At 33.9% G+C, this 13898-nt stretch overlaps 1 protein-coding gene across 6 annotated transcripts in view; it reads right to left on the bottom strand.

Annotated features, from left to right (window-relative positions):
- The window catches only part of dimm (dimmed), a 54397-nt gene that overhangs the window by 14497 nt on the left and 26002 nt on the right, over positions 1-13898 (bottom strand). For 3 of the 6 annotated variants that reach the window (XM_069057216.1, XM_069057218.1, XM_069057217.1), the window contains exon 2: positions 12950-13030. The exons of 1 other annotated variant lie outside the window; for it this stretch is intronic. Coding sequence is in view for 2 of the 5 variants with exons in the window: in XM_069057214.1 (XP_068913315.1) it covers positions 12910-12942 (33 nt within the window). In the remaining 3 variants the exon portion in view is untranslated. Of the gene's footprint in view, positions 1-12909; positions 13031-13898 lie in introns of all 6 variants that reach the window. 2 more of the 6 variants (XM_069057214.1, XM_069057215.1) reach the window with 1 other exon arrangement.

The raw sequence follows: 13898 nt of genomic DNA, 5'->3' as shown, positions 1-13898 counted from the left end.
CTTTTTGCTTGTTCTAGTTAATAGGAAGAACTCATTTAGAGACCGCGAAAATCGTACACGTGACTACTTTATTAGTCAAGCGAACGGAGTATAGCAAAAAGAGTACGATTTTTGTTATTTTTGGATGTGAAATAAGAATTTTGGAGACAAGCCAACGGTTCCAAAATATTTTTATGACGATACATAAAACAATGGAAAAATTTAATAGCTAAATAATGTTTAAAAATAGTCTAAAAAAAATAATTCCCAAATGGTCTTAAGAAGCTTGCAAAGAAATTGTTATTACTAAATATCCGTAATGATAAAATAAAATCCGGCCTAGATGCTGTGCCCCATTAATTCTAAAATAAAGTAACAAGCTAATTGGGACTGTCTTTGGTAGGATTTTTGTTTTGTTTTCTCAGAATAGATGTCAACAGAAACTGGCTTATTCGAATATGTATCTACTACCAACACATAAAGTCGGATTTTACAACACTCATTTGCATGTCGTAATGACATACCTTACCGTACTAGTAAAGTGCTAAAGTTACACTGTACGAGATTCCTCCGGGGTGGCCCATCCAAATTTTGACCGCGTCCCAGTCTGCTTAGCTGCATTAATCGAATGATGATAGTGCTTTCAGAGTATTATTATTATTTCTTACGATAATAATTGATAGTAGATAAAAACTTGTTGGGTACTCGACAGGTTATCCAACTCGGCCTACGACCTCGTTGGACAATTTCCCCATCTCGTATTGTAGTATGACACGTTACATCTAACAAATTATCAATTTTCCTAAACTCTCAGAAAAATCTAATTCTTCATTCTAAAACTCTTTCTTCTAATTTTGTTTCTGTATTTTTGTTTTTTGAAGTTTGAGATAGAGTGTCAATCTAATGCATTGCAAAATGCGATAAGGACATCTCAGAGGATTGATTCTAGATCTATTTTCATCATAGTTATCTGTGGAATGGCAGAAATAGCTCTGTCTCGATAAAAATTGTAATTACAAATATCGCGCGTTGGAAACCGTCAATTGTTGTGCTTTTTTAAAGCGTAGATTAACTGGAGCATGTTGACAGCTAACCTAAAATTTAGAGCCAAAAAATCTTTCGTTTTTTCTTTCTTTGCAATGTTTTACATTAAAAGTAGAATAACTTAACGATTCCTATTCTCGAAACAAATATCTAAGAGCACCATTTGCTGAAAACAAAGATGTTCAATTATGTCCCGATTAAATATAGACAAATGTCATTCGTGTCAAACGGCGGGAAATTCAAACTTTACACTGTTCTAATACTACCATATTTTATTATCCTGTTGGTTATTGATAAAAACTTAAAACTTCTATAAATCAAGGTAAAGATATTTTGACTGAAATTGTATCAACCTCTTCAGATAAAAATGTTCGATAAAAACATCTTCTCCAGAACCTGATCTTCAAATCCATTCCTGTAAGTTATTATTGTTGCAAATCGAGAGCATTTTGTCCGTTTCTGTTGACACAGAAGACGCGTGGGCCGAGTCTTCTTCCACAACCGCACCCTCATTGGAAATCGCTTCCAAAAGCCAATCAACTGAACAAATCTTGCCTGAATGCAGTTAATTCGGTTTCGTATTGTTGCCGACGTGACTGAACTAAACTCTGCCCTAATAAAATAATCTATTCAAACGGGTTCAACTCCCGACAAGTTCTTCCAGAGGCCGACAACATTTTTTCCTTTGACATTAATCAATTGCTTCACATTTTTCGGCGCCACCGACCCTACGATTGTCCCTCAAGGTGAACCTGTGTTGCTCCATGCTGTTATCTGCTAATAGGGTGTTGTTTACACAACCACTCCAGATAAAAATGCACTTCTGGTTTCCTGTTTGCGCCGAATTTTGTCGCCGGTGTAAACCGCGATTTATTGCGCTCCCGACTGATCCTTCAGGACTTGATAATCATAAATTGTTGACATTTGTTTTGGTTGCCGTTTCGGGATTTGATTGCTTCGCAGAGATTTTCGTCGACGGTTGTTTACCGGTTGGATTGACAGTTCGCAATTTGGGAGTCGCGATGAATGAATCGTCCTTCGTCGTGGTTCGATTCTACATAAATGTCAAGGCTGAGGGTACCGTTATCTTATCAGCTGATTGTATTAATTTGCAGGAACAATAAGGTGGAATGAAATAGGTATGCCCGGAGGCGTTATTAAATTTTTGTAATTTTGTTTAAGTGGTGTTTTTTTTATTAGACGTTATCTGTTTCGAGACAAAATATGCGATAAGTGAAAACTAGATAACTTTGATGACGTTACAAGGAATACACAGCTACAAGAGTGAAAAATATTTAAACTGCAGTATCATCAATACACTCCACTGCTATTGCAGCAATGTGAGGGTTTGCATTATCTTGTGTAAATAAAACCATATGTACGCGTATAAAAATGTTTCAGTAGGAGTTTCAATAAATCTTTAAAAAATGGAAAGAGTGTTCTGTCAACAATTTTATATTAAAACCAACCAATAAATAAAATATCAAGCATAATTAGGAGAATAGGAATAATCAAACAAATGTGAAGTTAATCAATGCATTTTTAGATTATAAATAGCTGATTTAATTTAAACAAATTGAACGTATTTATCAACAACAGATAATTGGTAGATAATTACGGAAGTCAGAAAACAGCAATTAATGGAATAATTTTGTTGTAAATCGTTTAAAAATTCTTCAGTCGATGTAAAGGTGCAATTAAGTACATTGTTTTTAAAAAAGATTTACACAATCTTAATGAAAACACTAAGTTTTTAAATGTTTATATCGGGTGTTCACTTAAATTTCTCAGCAAAGTTGGCGATTGTGAACGCACCACTTTTCAAGTTAAAACACAAACAACGCAAAAAGTGAGGTTAAATTTAAACAGATGATCGTGGTACGTTCACAATCGATTCTTCAACGCCAATTTTGAGGTGAAATTTAAATGAACACCCGATACTTAATAACAACAACAGTAAATAATAATCATTTTAATCCAAGTATAGATTTTTGTGAATAATTGATAAACAATTCTTCACGTCTTATTCAAGTCCTTCCATAAATGAGGAATCAAAAATGACGAACCTCCATTGGTTTATTTATTTTTTCAAATCAGTTGTTTTTCTGTTTATTTTTTTAAGTCATATTTTTATCTCTTTCAGACCCAGTCTTTTAATTTTTTTTTCTTTCTAGTTTTGATAATTAGTTTATCACATTTTGAGAATCTACATTTCATTCAGATTGATTTTTTTCTTTCTTTTCATTTCATATTTTCTTTTTTTTTTATTTGTACTCTGGTTTTCATTTTTTTTCCCCAAAACTGTTCTTTTTCTATTTTAGGCATTTTCAGATTTATCGGATCAATTTTTTAAACCCTTTCGCTTATTTTTTAACATCTTTTTATTTTGATATTTTAGTTTCATTCACTTTGTCCACCCTCTCGATTACCTTTTTTCAACTACAATTTTTTTAAGTTTTTATGTAATTTTTTTATCTTCAGTATTTTGACCTTTTCTAGATTACGATCGAACTTGCTTCGTTTTGACATTACACAAAGTGGATCGCCGCACCTAAGAAATTTCATAACACATTTTATCATAGATTTATCACAGGAATTAACTTTATTGCTTCTGGTGCAGTCAATTTAGGACAAAATTATGTAACACAAATTCAACAGAACGAAAAGGTAAGCCAAATAGTTTTTTTTTTTTTTTGTAAAAGTTTTAGTTCAAATTGAAAAAAAAAGATAACAGTATCATACATTATTCACGAGTTTCACTAAAGAATGCATAAAATACATACGAGTAATACCTGTTCTGACTAAAAATAACTTTTGTAAATTTTTAAATAAATAAACGATAACAAAAGGAAAATAAAAATGGATATTGACAACAATAATTTATTATTAAAAAAATTGACAACAAAAAGGCTTTGGACTCTAAAAAAAAAGGCAAAAGGAAATAAATAAAAAGTACTGACAAGATAAAAAGTTATAGCAAACATTGATAAAGTGCTAAAGAAGAGAAGCAATTAGTTTTGTTGAAGCAATAGTAGCGAAAAAAAAGAAGAACGTTGTTCAAATTAACTGATTCTTTGGTAACTCTTTTTGAACTATCGCAGAAAGTAGGAATTAGTGTAGAGAGTCTTGAGGAAATACCACACAAGAAATGCCAGTAAAGACATGTTTTTGATTTTATTGGAAGTACTGATTAAACTACTTTTCTTCTAAATTCAAAAGAGCCATTATGCAGTGGAAATATGACACTTCAAGAAGAGCCAAAACATTCTTCACCACTGGCTGCTGTAGTCAAAAAAATTTCAAAATTAGTCAATTCTCTTGGAAGAAAAAATGAAGGCAGCAACTAAACAAAAGAAAAGGTAAAAGTCATTTTGTTTTTTTCAAGACAATTCGTGTCTTGACACTGCGGTTTTAACGATGCTTCCTGATCCACCACACATCCCTGATTTGGTTCTATTCGATTAGCGCTAGTTTGGACAAGTGAAGGAGTTTTGAGGAAGCCAAAGTGTCTACGGTGGTGGTGAAATCACGGCAGCTGTGTTGACTCAACAACCAACCAAAAGCTTCTTTGACACCTGAATAGAGAAGCTTTGAAAAGGCTGGAATATGTGTTCGATTAATGAGGATATGCGATGCGATTCTGTTTTAAATAAAATTAATAGAAATAAATTGTCGTTTATATTTGACCCACCTTAGTGTATAAAGAAATTTAAAAAAATGTTTAGTGAATATGCGACAAAAATAGAAAGTTAAGGTCACAGCTGGCTACACAAGAAAGTCAATGACACAATCTAGTGTGAAAAAAGGTTGAAAGAAAAAAGAAGAGAAAGACTGAAAAATTTAGACAAATAAAAGTACCTAATCATATTCAGAATTGTAATTTTGTCCAGTCTGAGCACAGTAAAGAGTGAAAGGGAATACAAAAGTTTTTGGGTAATAAAAAGACGAAATGAGACAAAAGAACAAGTTTAAAAAATTGAATAGATTGAAAAATAATCCAGTGGAATGTAAATTCACGATTATTTTTTGTTTAGTGCGAAGTAGTTCCATTTTTCATTATACAGGGTGAAACCGATATACATTGGAATATTAAAACCCGAGGATCCTCAGACCATTTGTGAAGATCACGTGCATTCAGTTTTGCGCTATAACTCCGCGTGAGGGCAAAAATGCCATGTAGAGGTAATTTGAATAGAGAAGACCCTGTCACGTGACCTTTGCTGCGCGTTGAAGTAAAAGGGACACTGAGTGCAGTGGCGTAGCAAATTGTTTTTTCCCAGCTATTTGACGTTCGTCATGGTTTGATTTATAACGGGTGACTATTAAAATTTTCACTTGGGGTTGGCTTTGAACGAGTTTTTATTTTTGCTGTTACTTTAGACACACGCAAGAACGAACGACAAATGTCAGTCAGTACAATTGAAACATAACCTATAATGTTAATTATAATGTCAAACTTGTCAGTGTCTAAGGTGCAACGTAAAACAAAGAATGATCCATAGCCAACCCTAAGTGAAAATTTTAATAGTCACCCGTTATGATAATATTTATTGATACTAAACATTGTTGAATACATTTTAATAGTTTGCATACATCAATGATGCCACACCTGCGCAAGTGCGCTCCTGACTCGCCACCTCCCCCTGCAGAAATAAATGAACTAGTCCACCCTAGTCCGACCAAATTTCGTCTCTTACGCATATCACGTGACAGGTTCTTCTCTATTCAAATTACATCTACCTACAGTTCATGCACAAAAGTTGAGTACGCCAGTGATATCACGTTAGGACCTTCCAGAAGCTTCTCGTCCATATTTTCGGTTTATTCGCTTATTAAAGATACTCTGGTTTACATATTATGATGCATTTCAATTTCACCCTGTATACGGAAAGAAATGAATGAATTTTTTTTCTGAGCCTATTAAAACCTTTTATTTGTTTTAATAGTTTATTTTTGAGGATTGTAAATGTGTAAAAGTAATTAAGGTGCATAAATAAGTCTTATTAAATATTAAGTGTTGTTTTTGGTTTCGACGCATTCCAGTAATTTTTTTTATTTTTGGATTCCTTCAGAAATTCCACACGAGACTTGACCTATGCGAACCACCAACCAATCACAAATGTTATGAAACACACTCAGACAAATTAATTTGCAATTTGTTGAAATATCTCTTTCAGTCCAGGTTTCTGTTGGTTTTATCCAATAATAAATCAAATCGCTGAACGGCGTATCAGCTTCTCGTTTAATTAAATTTTTTGCCAATGCTGAAGCTGACGCCCGCTGTCAAGAAATTCTGTTATTTTCATTAAAAGATGTCTTAAAAACCCCACACTTTGTCAACGTTCTCGATTTAACATTCAATCAACAAGATTTACTCAATCCGACAAGCCTTTAACATTTACGACCGTTTATAAAACTTTATGTATCATTATCATCCGTCTCACCCTTGGTATTTTCACCACCAACGCGAACCTCACCATGAATGAAAGCACATCGATTAAACACAGGTCAGGTGCGCAGTAAATTAGAAAAAAACAAACCAGGAAGGAGCGACAGATCCCTTAAATCCCTCGCGATTTCCTAATTATCACCGATCTCTGGTCGCTGTTGGCCAGAATCTAGTTGTAATAATTTTCGTTTTTATTGGCCGCAATCAATTAAAGATAAATTAACATGAGATGTAGGTTTGAACGAATTCGTAATTGCTGCCAGCTCGATTTACTGTTACGTTATAGGCTGATGCTGTTAATTTTCAAACGAGTTTCTTAATTGCACCTGTGTCGGATAATGCGATTGTGGGGCCCCTAATGGAATTCAGAGCGCGCTCTCATAATTTTCTCTAGGTTTCCGTCTAGAGTGGAAATTTAAAAAAAATCGCTGCTTTTCAGTACTCGAGCTTCAACAAAATGGCTGCAACTTTTTAAGTTTTTTCAACTGTGACCTCGTTCTCTGGAATATCGCTGCAGTGCAAAAGAAGAAACCAAAATCTGACTCGTCTTCTTCGGAAGTTCCCAAATCCTGTCACGATGAGAGATCTTCATAATCTTGACGCCCAGATGCATTCAATGCATTGCTTGCAGTAATTGGTATCGCCTGGTAACAGTGTAAAGTTTGAATTTCCCGCCGTTTGACACGAATGACATTTCTTTATGTTTAATCGGGACACAATTGTACATGTTTGTTTTCAGCACAGATATTTGCTTCGAGAATAGGAATCGTTAAGTTATTCTATTTTTAGTGTAAAACATTGCAAAGAAAGAAAAAACGAAAGATTTTTTTGGCTCTAAATTTTAGGTTAGCTGTCAACATACTCCAGTTAATCTACGCTTTAAAAAAGCAGAAGTTGCTGATTTTAAATGTATTTGTCTGTGAAATTATTTTGTCTTGCTATAGAGAGTTGTGTTTTTCTGTTTTATTTATGTTTAAGTAAAACATAAGAAGTCTACCTTGATGTTGAAGTACATATTTATGTTTGGGTAGATTAAAAACAAATTACATTTCCAAAGGATTTAATGCGAAAGTCTGATTCAAAGGTTGAATAAAAGCATGGTCTGTTAAAAAGTGCTAGATTTTTTACGTAAATCTTCAAAAATAAAAAATCGAGGCTTGAGATTTACCACAAGCGATAATATGCTTGCTTGAAGATGTGCCATCGATCATAACTCTCTGCGGGCGATTTGTCAAATGAAATGTAAGGAATGTCGGATTGAATGGAGATGGAAATAGTAAAATACATACATGAGTTTTCGTAAAAACATGGGAAAAATAATGTAATTTTGTTAAGAACCAAAAGATGTGGTTGATACATCCAAAAATTAATACACTGTAACTAACTTAAGAGAAAAAAATAACAAATTATAATTCGACATGTTACAACAGACTGTTATGAAACAATTTTTAAAATTAAGTGAAGCGTTCTATGAATGAAATTATGTTGTGTCAAAGTAACCAATTTGAATTGGAAATATCTCTCATGAATTTTCTCATAAAAATAAAGTCACTTGTTCCTTTTCACTGCTGGCTGAATGTTTCACTACTTTTATTAAATTTTTATATCTTTGAGAATTTTCTACGTATTTTAAGCATTCGATAAGTAAACGCTCTCCGCCCGCTAAAAGAATACATTTTTTATCATTTTCTTATTCTGTTTTGGCAATTCGGAAGAATGGCTGTAGACTCTTCAAATAAATTTTTACGATTCATTCAATTTAATTTCGATATCCACCAATGTTTGTTTTTCTGAACAAGGAAATACTAAGTCGAGCTACTGTTTAAAACAAATAAAAATGGAAATTCAGCTTTGGAAGAAAATCTTAAATTATGCTACACTGGACGTATGAAATCTACTATACTTTTTATTATTACCGTAATCTTTTAATTATACAGGGTGTTTTTGAAGGTTGTGCAGATATTTGAACCACGAGCTACTGGTTTCATGTAGAACTCGGAAAAAATATCTAAAAAATTCTATGTCAAAAAATAAAATGACATTTATTTTTTGAGCTACAATTTTTTTTAATTGCTTTTAGTCTTCTACGTTGTCAAACAACCTCGTAGGTAAAATTTCGGCACATTTTAAAAATACACCCTGTATATCATATTTTATAAAACGTACACCAATGCGGTTTCCTTGTTTTAAAGCATATTTCCTATAGGTTACTTCGCATTGCCGTTCATTTTATAAAACATGATATACAGGGTGTATTTTTAAAATGTGCCGAAATTTTACATACGAGATTGTAGGACAACGTAGAAAACTAAAAGCAATTTAAAAAAATGTCATTTAATTTTTTGACAGAATTTTTTAAATATTTTTTCCGAGTTCTACATGAAGCCAGTAGCTCATGGTTAAAATTTGTGCACGCATTTCAAAAACACCCTGTATATTATTTGAAACGGAATACTTCCACATTCGTAAAGTATCAACATGACCAACCTACTTTCAAGATACATTATCTTGTCATAACTTGTTGTTTAATGATTATCAATTTAGATGATTCATTTTTAAGAAAATAAGTCTGACGATGTAACATTTGTTGTTGTCACAAAAAATTAATTGAGCCAAACCTAGCTGATGAATTATTTACTTCGAGAAAAATGGAAAAAATCAGTGTTAGTGAATTTTAAAATTAAGAAATAATAGTATATTATTCAACGAGCGTATGATGATGCGAGTGACGTAATTCATCGGAGTGAGTATAAGCCATTACGCGCGAGTAGAATACTATACTTTTTGATACCATTGCATTAAAATTTGGATTGGACTTCATAAACTAGTTGCTGTGAGTTGTCAAATTACTATTCAACAGGCCGTGAGTAATGAACGCTGTTATCTAACAAATAAAATTTGAAACTGTCACTACATTGGAAAGTAGGTATTTTAAAATCAATCACTTCTTTAGGTCTAGTTACATAACACCATTATTATCAAACAGGTCGCTTAATCTCCGATTTGCAACGATCAACAACGACTCCACAATCCACCAACGAAAGAAATTCCAATTAAACTGCAAATATTTTAACTGATTTACATCTTAAACGCTCCACCAAAAACTGGCTCTGTTAATCCACTTAACGATTTTACGACTTTATTTATGCCACTTTTACACGAAAAATGTCGGCGATTTTTCAGAGTCACGTCTGAGCTAGATTCGCCGCGATGACAGCACGACAGGAACGGAAGTACGGTGCATTATTTGGGAGCATTTCAGTGATCGCACAATGGACTGCTGTTATTATAAAAATAATTGGACTAATCTTGATAATAGCAGTGTGAATGAAGTGCTAATTAAGCGACACAAGAAGTATCTGATGGCGGATTTAGGCATAAAAACGCTCGTTTGTAATTGTGCGAGTGATAATTAATGTCTTTGTGAAGGGATTGCTGCGGTAATTAATCAATTAATCATGATTGAATGTGGAAACGCTTGAATGGAACCTCATTTCCAAAATGTCAAGTAGTGTGGACGAAAATTGCAAAATAGATCACAAAATCTTTAGTAGGGCACTGGGTAAAGACAACACAACAGTAAACAAGAAAAGATGTGTTGGACGGAGTGATCCAAGGTTCTCTCTTCAAACCTGTGCAGTTCGCTTGAAGAGAATAGAAGCACTATATCGCTGTGTCAAGTTTCTAAATATTAAACTCTTGATAGAAGAATGTTGCAATCACAACATCTGGAGCTCTTCTTCTGCGAAACGGTTCAGTTTCCTAGATTATTATTATGTTCACGGTTTGCTCTTTTTACGACTGAAATTAACCGACTTGATCAAGTCTGTGATTTAACAAGATGATGCAACACGGAACTGTGTTCTTATGTATATCTAGAGCAATTCTTTTAGACGGTTTGGTAGACATCAGCACCTTACACATTGATTTACACTAAAATGCCGTGGCCGTTTCTAGTACTAGCGAAATAATTATAAAAATGTAAATAAAAATTTAAGAGAAGTTTTACTTTGTGGTGCATCTGCTGTGGAAGCTTTTTCTCTTGTTTTACTGAAAAAAAAAATGTTATTATTGTTTTAGGAAACTAGTTGGGAACTGAGACAATGTCACAACCGGTTGGAAAGGTCGTAGGAAATTTATGTTTTAAGAGAAATGTCAAAATTTGTAGCTCGTTTCATAATAATTAGCTGCTGTGATTCGTGTCCTTCTAAATTGTTGCAAATTTTTAGTATGCGTACAGGATTGAAATTAATACTTTCAGAGATTTTTTTGGAAAGCAGGTTTGGGAAGATCACAAACATGATCATATCGTACCGTTCCGGTTTATCATTCAGATAAAGATATGGAAGAAAGAAAGCTCATGCAAATCAACAATCGAAGATGGAAGAGTTATGAATTTCAAAGAGAAGTTGTGGAAAAAACAGACAAAGAAGTGGTGGAATAGCAGTTTACATAACGAGCATTGTAAGTGAGGCATTTCGCACGAGTGGGAATGTTACCGCACGAGGCGGTAGTCAAGTGCCGAACGAATATTTTTGTTTACACTACAAAAACTAGCACATTTTTAACGATTTCGTTATTTTTTGACATCAATTATATTTATTGAGACCGACAGTGTTGAATTCTGAAGTCAAGTCAGCTACGGTGAGCTGTGCGAAGTTATATTGCACTAGTGTGATATTGTCAACTTTGGGGCTTAGTTAGGTGTGTGAAATAGATATCTAATGGAAAAAGGAGAAGTGTGTAGAAAATCACAGGAAAACTGAAAAAAAGAGAAATTCTTTAAAAAGTAAAGATTTTGCTAGAAAAATTCATACAAATACAGACCAACTACTTCTTTATCAACAATCTACAAAATAATGACTTGGTGTCCTACAAGAATGATTTATGATCATTGTTTAAGAAACAAAAAATTAATGAAGAATAAAAAGGTTCTTATCACTGACGCTAGTATAATGGAACATTCAATTTTTTAGAAATTTCTAAAAGTCATCGTGCATTAACGACGTTTTTAAAACAAACAACGCAATCGTGGTCAATTGTTCTTATTGTCCCTTATGGTTGTGTTTCACTATTAATCCACCAAAAATTAAAGAGCTGCAGAAAACTGGAACGAATTTAAATTCGTTTAAAAAACAACTTATATAACATAAGAAATTATGAAATTAAAAGATATCAAGTAAATAACCGCAGACACCATAAAGAAATTAAAGTAAGAATCAAATTAAAAAATGATCACAGTGCACGCCGCTTAAAATCGACGAAAGCGAGGCGAGCTCACTACAGCGCATATACTCCGCTGAGATTTATCGTTACCGCGCAGCTCCCTGAAGTCATATCGTGATGAAACAAAGCGCAAATTATACATTTGTACTGGAGGCAGCTAATAATAATTGTTCAAGCCTTGAAAATTGCGTTTTTCGACGTCAAATCGCCACCATAACGAAATTAAAAATTAAAATTATGCAGAATCTTTTTTGTTGAATAAAAATTACCACAGAAATGTCGTTGTATCTATCACTATTAAGAAGCGAGAGACGTTCGAAAGAGCGCCGCGAAATTTCCAATTTCGAATGACTTACAAATTCCTCGATTTGGACCCGCTTATTAACACAAAATCTAAAGTCATTAAAGACATATCTAATGCCAATTAGAAATCATATCCAATCATCAAAATTTTAATTTACATTTTTTATCATTTTTTCCAATGCTCCCTAGTGATTTTTTTTAGGGTCTGCTTTTCTGATCAATCATAAAATTGTTCTTTAAATTTAGGAGATAAAAAAATAATTAATTTTTTTTGCTCAGTTGAGAAATAGTTATTTGTACAACTAGTTATGAAAGTCATACTTTTTTCACGAATTTGCAGCAAATAAATGAATAAATGACTTTCATAACGTGTTGTACACACTATTTTTTTGCATAGATGTAAGTTGAGAAATTTGGCCTAAAAGGATTTATGAAAAATTACAAAAAAAAAAAAAAATAGGTGATGGAATAAAATGATGCAAAAAAGTACTACTTTCACTACGATTTTTCGTGTAAAAAAGTGCTACTTTCACTACGATTTTGCGTGTAAAAAAGCGCCACTTTCATTACGATATGCAAAAAAAAGACTTTTTTCCATGATCATTGAATTTCAGTGGTCTTTTTCACTGAAAATAGTGAGCAAAGACGGCAATTGAATCACTAGTGAGGAAAAAATAGCTATTTTTTTAAATTTATTGTTTTTTATGTTTTTTTTTTTCTTCTATTTAGTAACCACTTGACTACTGACTAATGACTACTAAATTGAACTATGCCTCACATAATTATTATCTATTTGCTCGTTATTATTTAGTAGCAATGCCCGTAACGATGAGTGCCGGTTAACTGCCGGGTCAGTGGTAGGTCAGATATTAATAATGTTCCAGTAATGACAACATGGATTTTCCTACCAGAGTTTGTTCGTTTCTGAGTGAAAAGTGCATCACTCACCTCTCCGTCGACTCCAATCGCATCTATAGAGGCAGGACACCTCTACACTCCGGTGAAGCTTCTCTGCTCCAGTGGAAGTATCTGCAGCACAAAGAAAATCCCGATTAGGTGCGTGTATCGCAATCGAAATCCGAATTTTTCCATTCGAAATCGTGATAACAATGGATTAGTGCAGGGGACAGAGTGTTGGATGCGGCATACGTATTTGTGTAGGCGGCTCGCGTCGCACACGTCAAGAATTATTACGTAGGTCGCCTACCATCTTTGTGATGTAAAATCTGAAAGAAACACACATCCTAAAAGCTCGCATATCTGGGCTGATCCTTGCGGAATAGGCAACGACGTCCTTAATCCGCGTCTGGTGCGCCTTCAAAGGACTCGTCGCGAAAAAAACGGAGCTTAACGCAATCTCGAAGAATCGAATAAACGTCACGGCAGCGGCGTTGTTTTCGTTGTTGGGTACAACGGGAGCGATTATAGTTAAGACGAGACAGAATCGATATTCGCACAATGAAGGCGGACACTAATATAATTTTCGTGTCAGCCCCTCGCGAACAAAGTACTAATTGAGGCCTCATAACAAAAATAAAATGCAATTAGGCTCCATTCGACGGGTCCTGATGAACACGGACAAGGGGTAAAAATCTACGCGACGTTCGTTTGCTGTGTCCCACTTCGGATAATTAGATCAGGGAACAAACAGAAACAAATAATAAATGATCGTGGAGACGCACATTTGCATAAGCTTCAAGCGAAATTTTCTCTTCTAAATGTAGATAAGGGAGGAGGATGCATACTCGCTGCGAGAGACGTCGAGGGAATAAAACTGCTCATGTCAGCCGAAGACTTCAAGAGAACGTTTCTAGCCCAACAAAATCAGAAAAGGAGAACTTTTCACGTGCTCTGAAAGAAAACTGCATACGCTAGTGAGAGGTTAAGTGTTTGGTGA

The sequence above is a fragment of the Tenebrio molitor genome, chromosome 9 (genome assembly GCF_963966145.1).
Source record: "Tenebrio molitor chromosome 9, icTenMoli1.1, whole genome shotgun sequence".
NCBI lineage: Eukaryota > Metazoa > Arthropoda > Insecta > Coleoptera > Tenebrionidae > Tenebrio > Tenebrio molitor.
The sequence above is the reverse complement of the archived record's forward strand: the minus strand, read 5'-3'. Positions and strand labels throughout refer to the sequence as shown.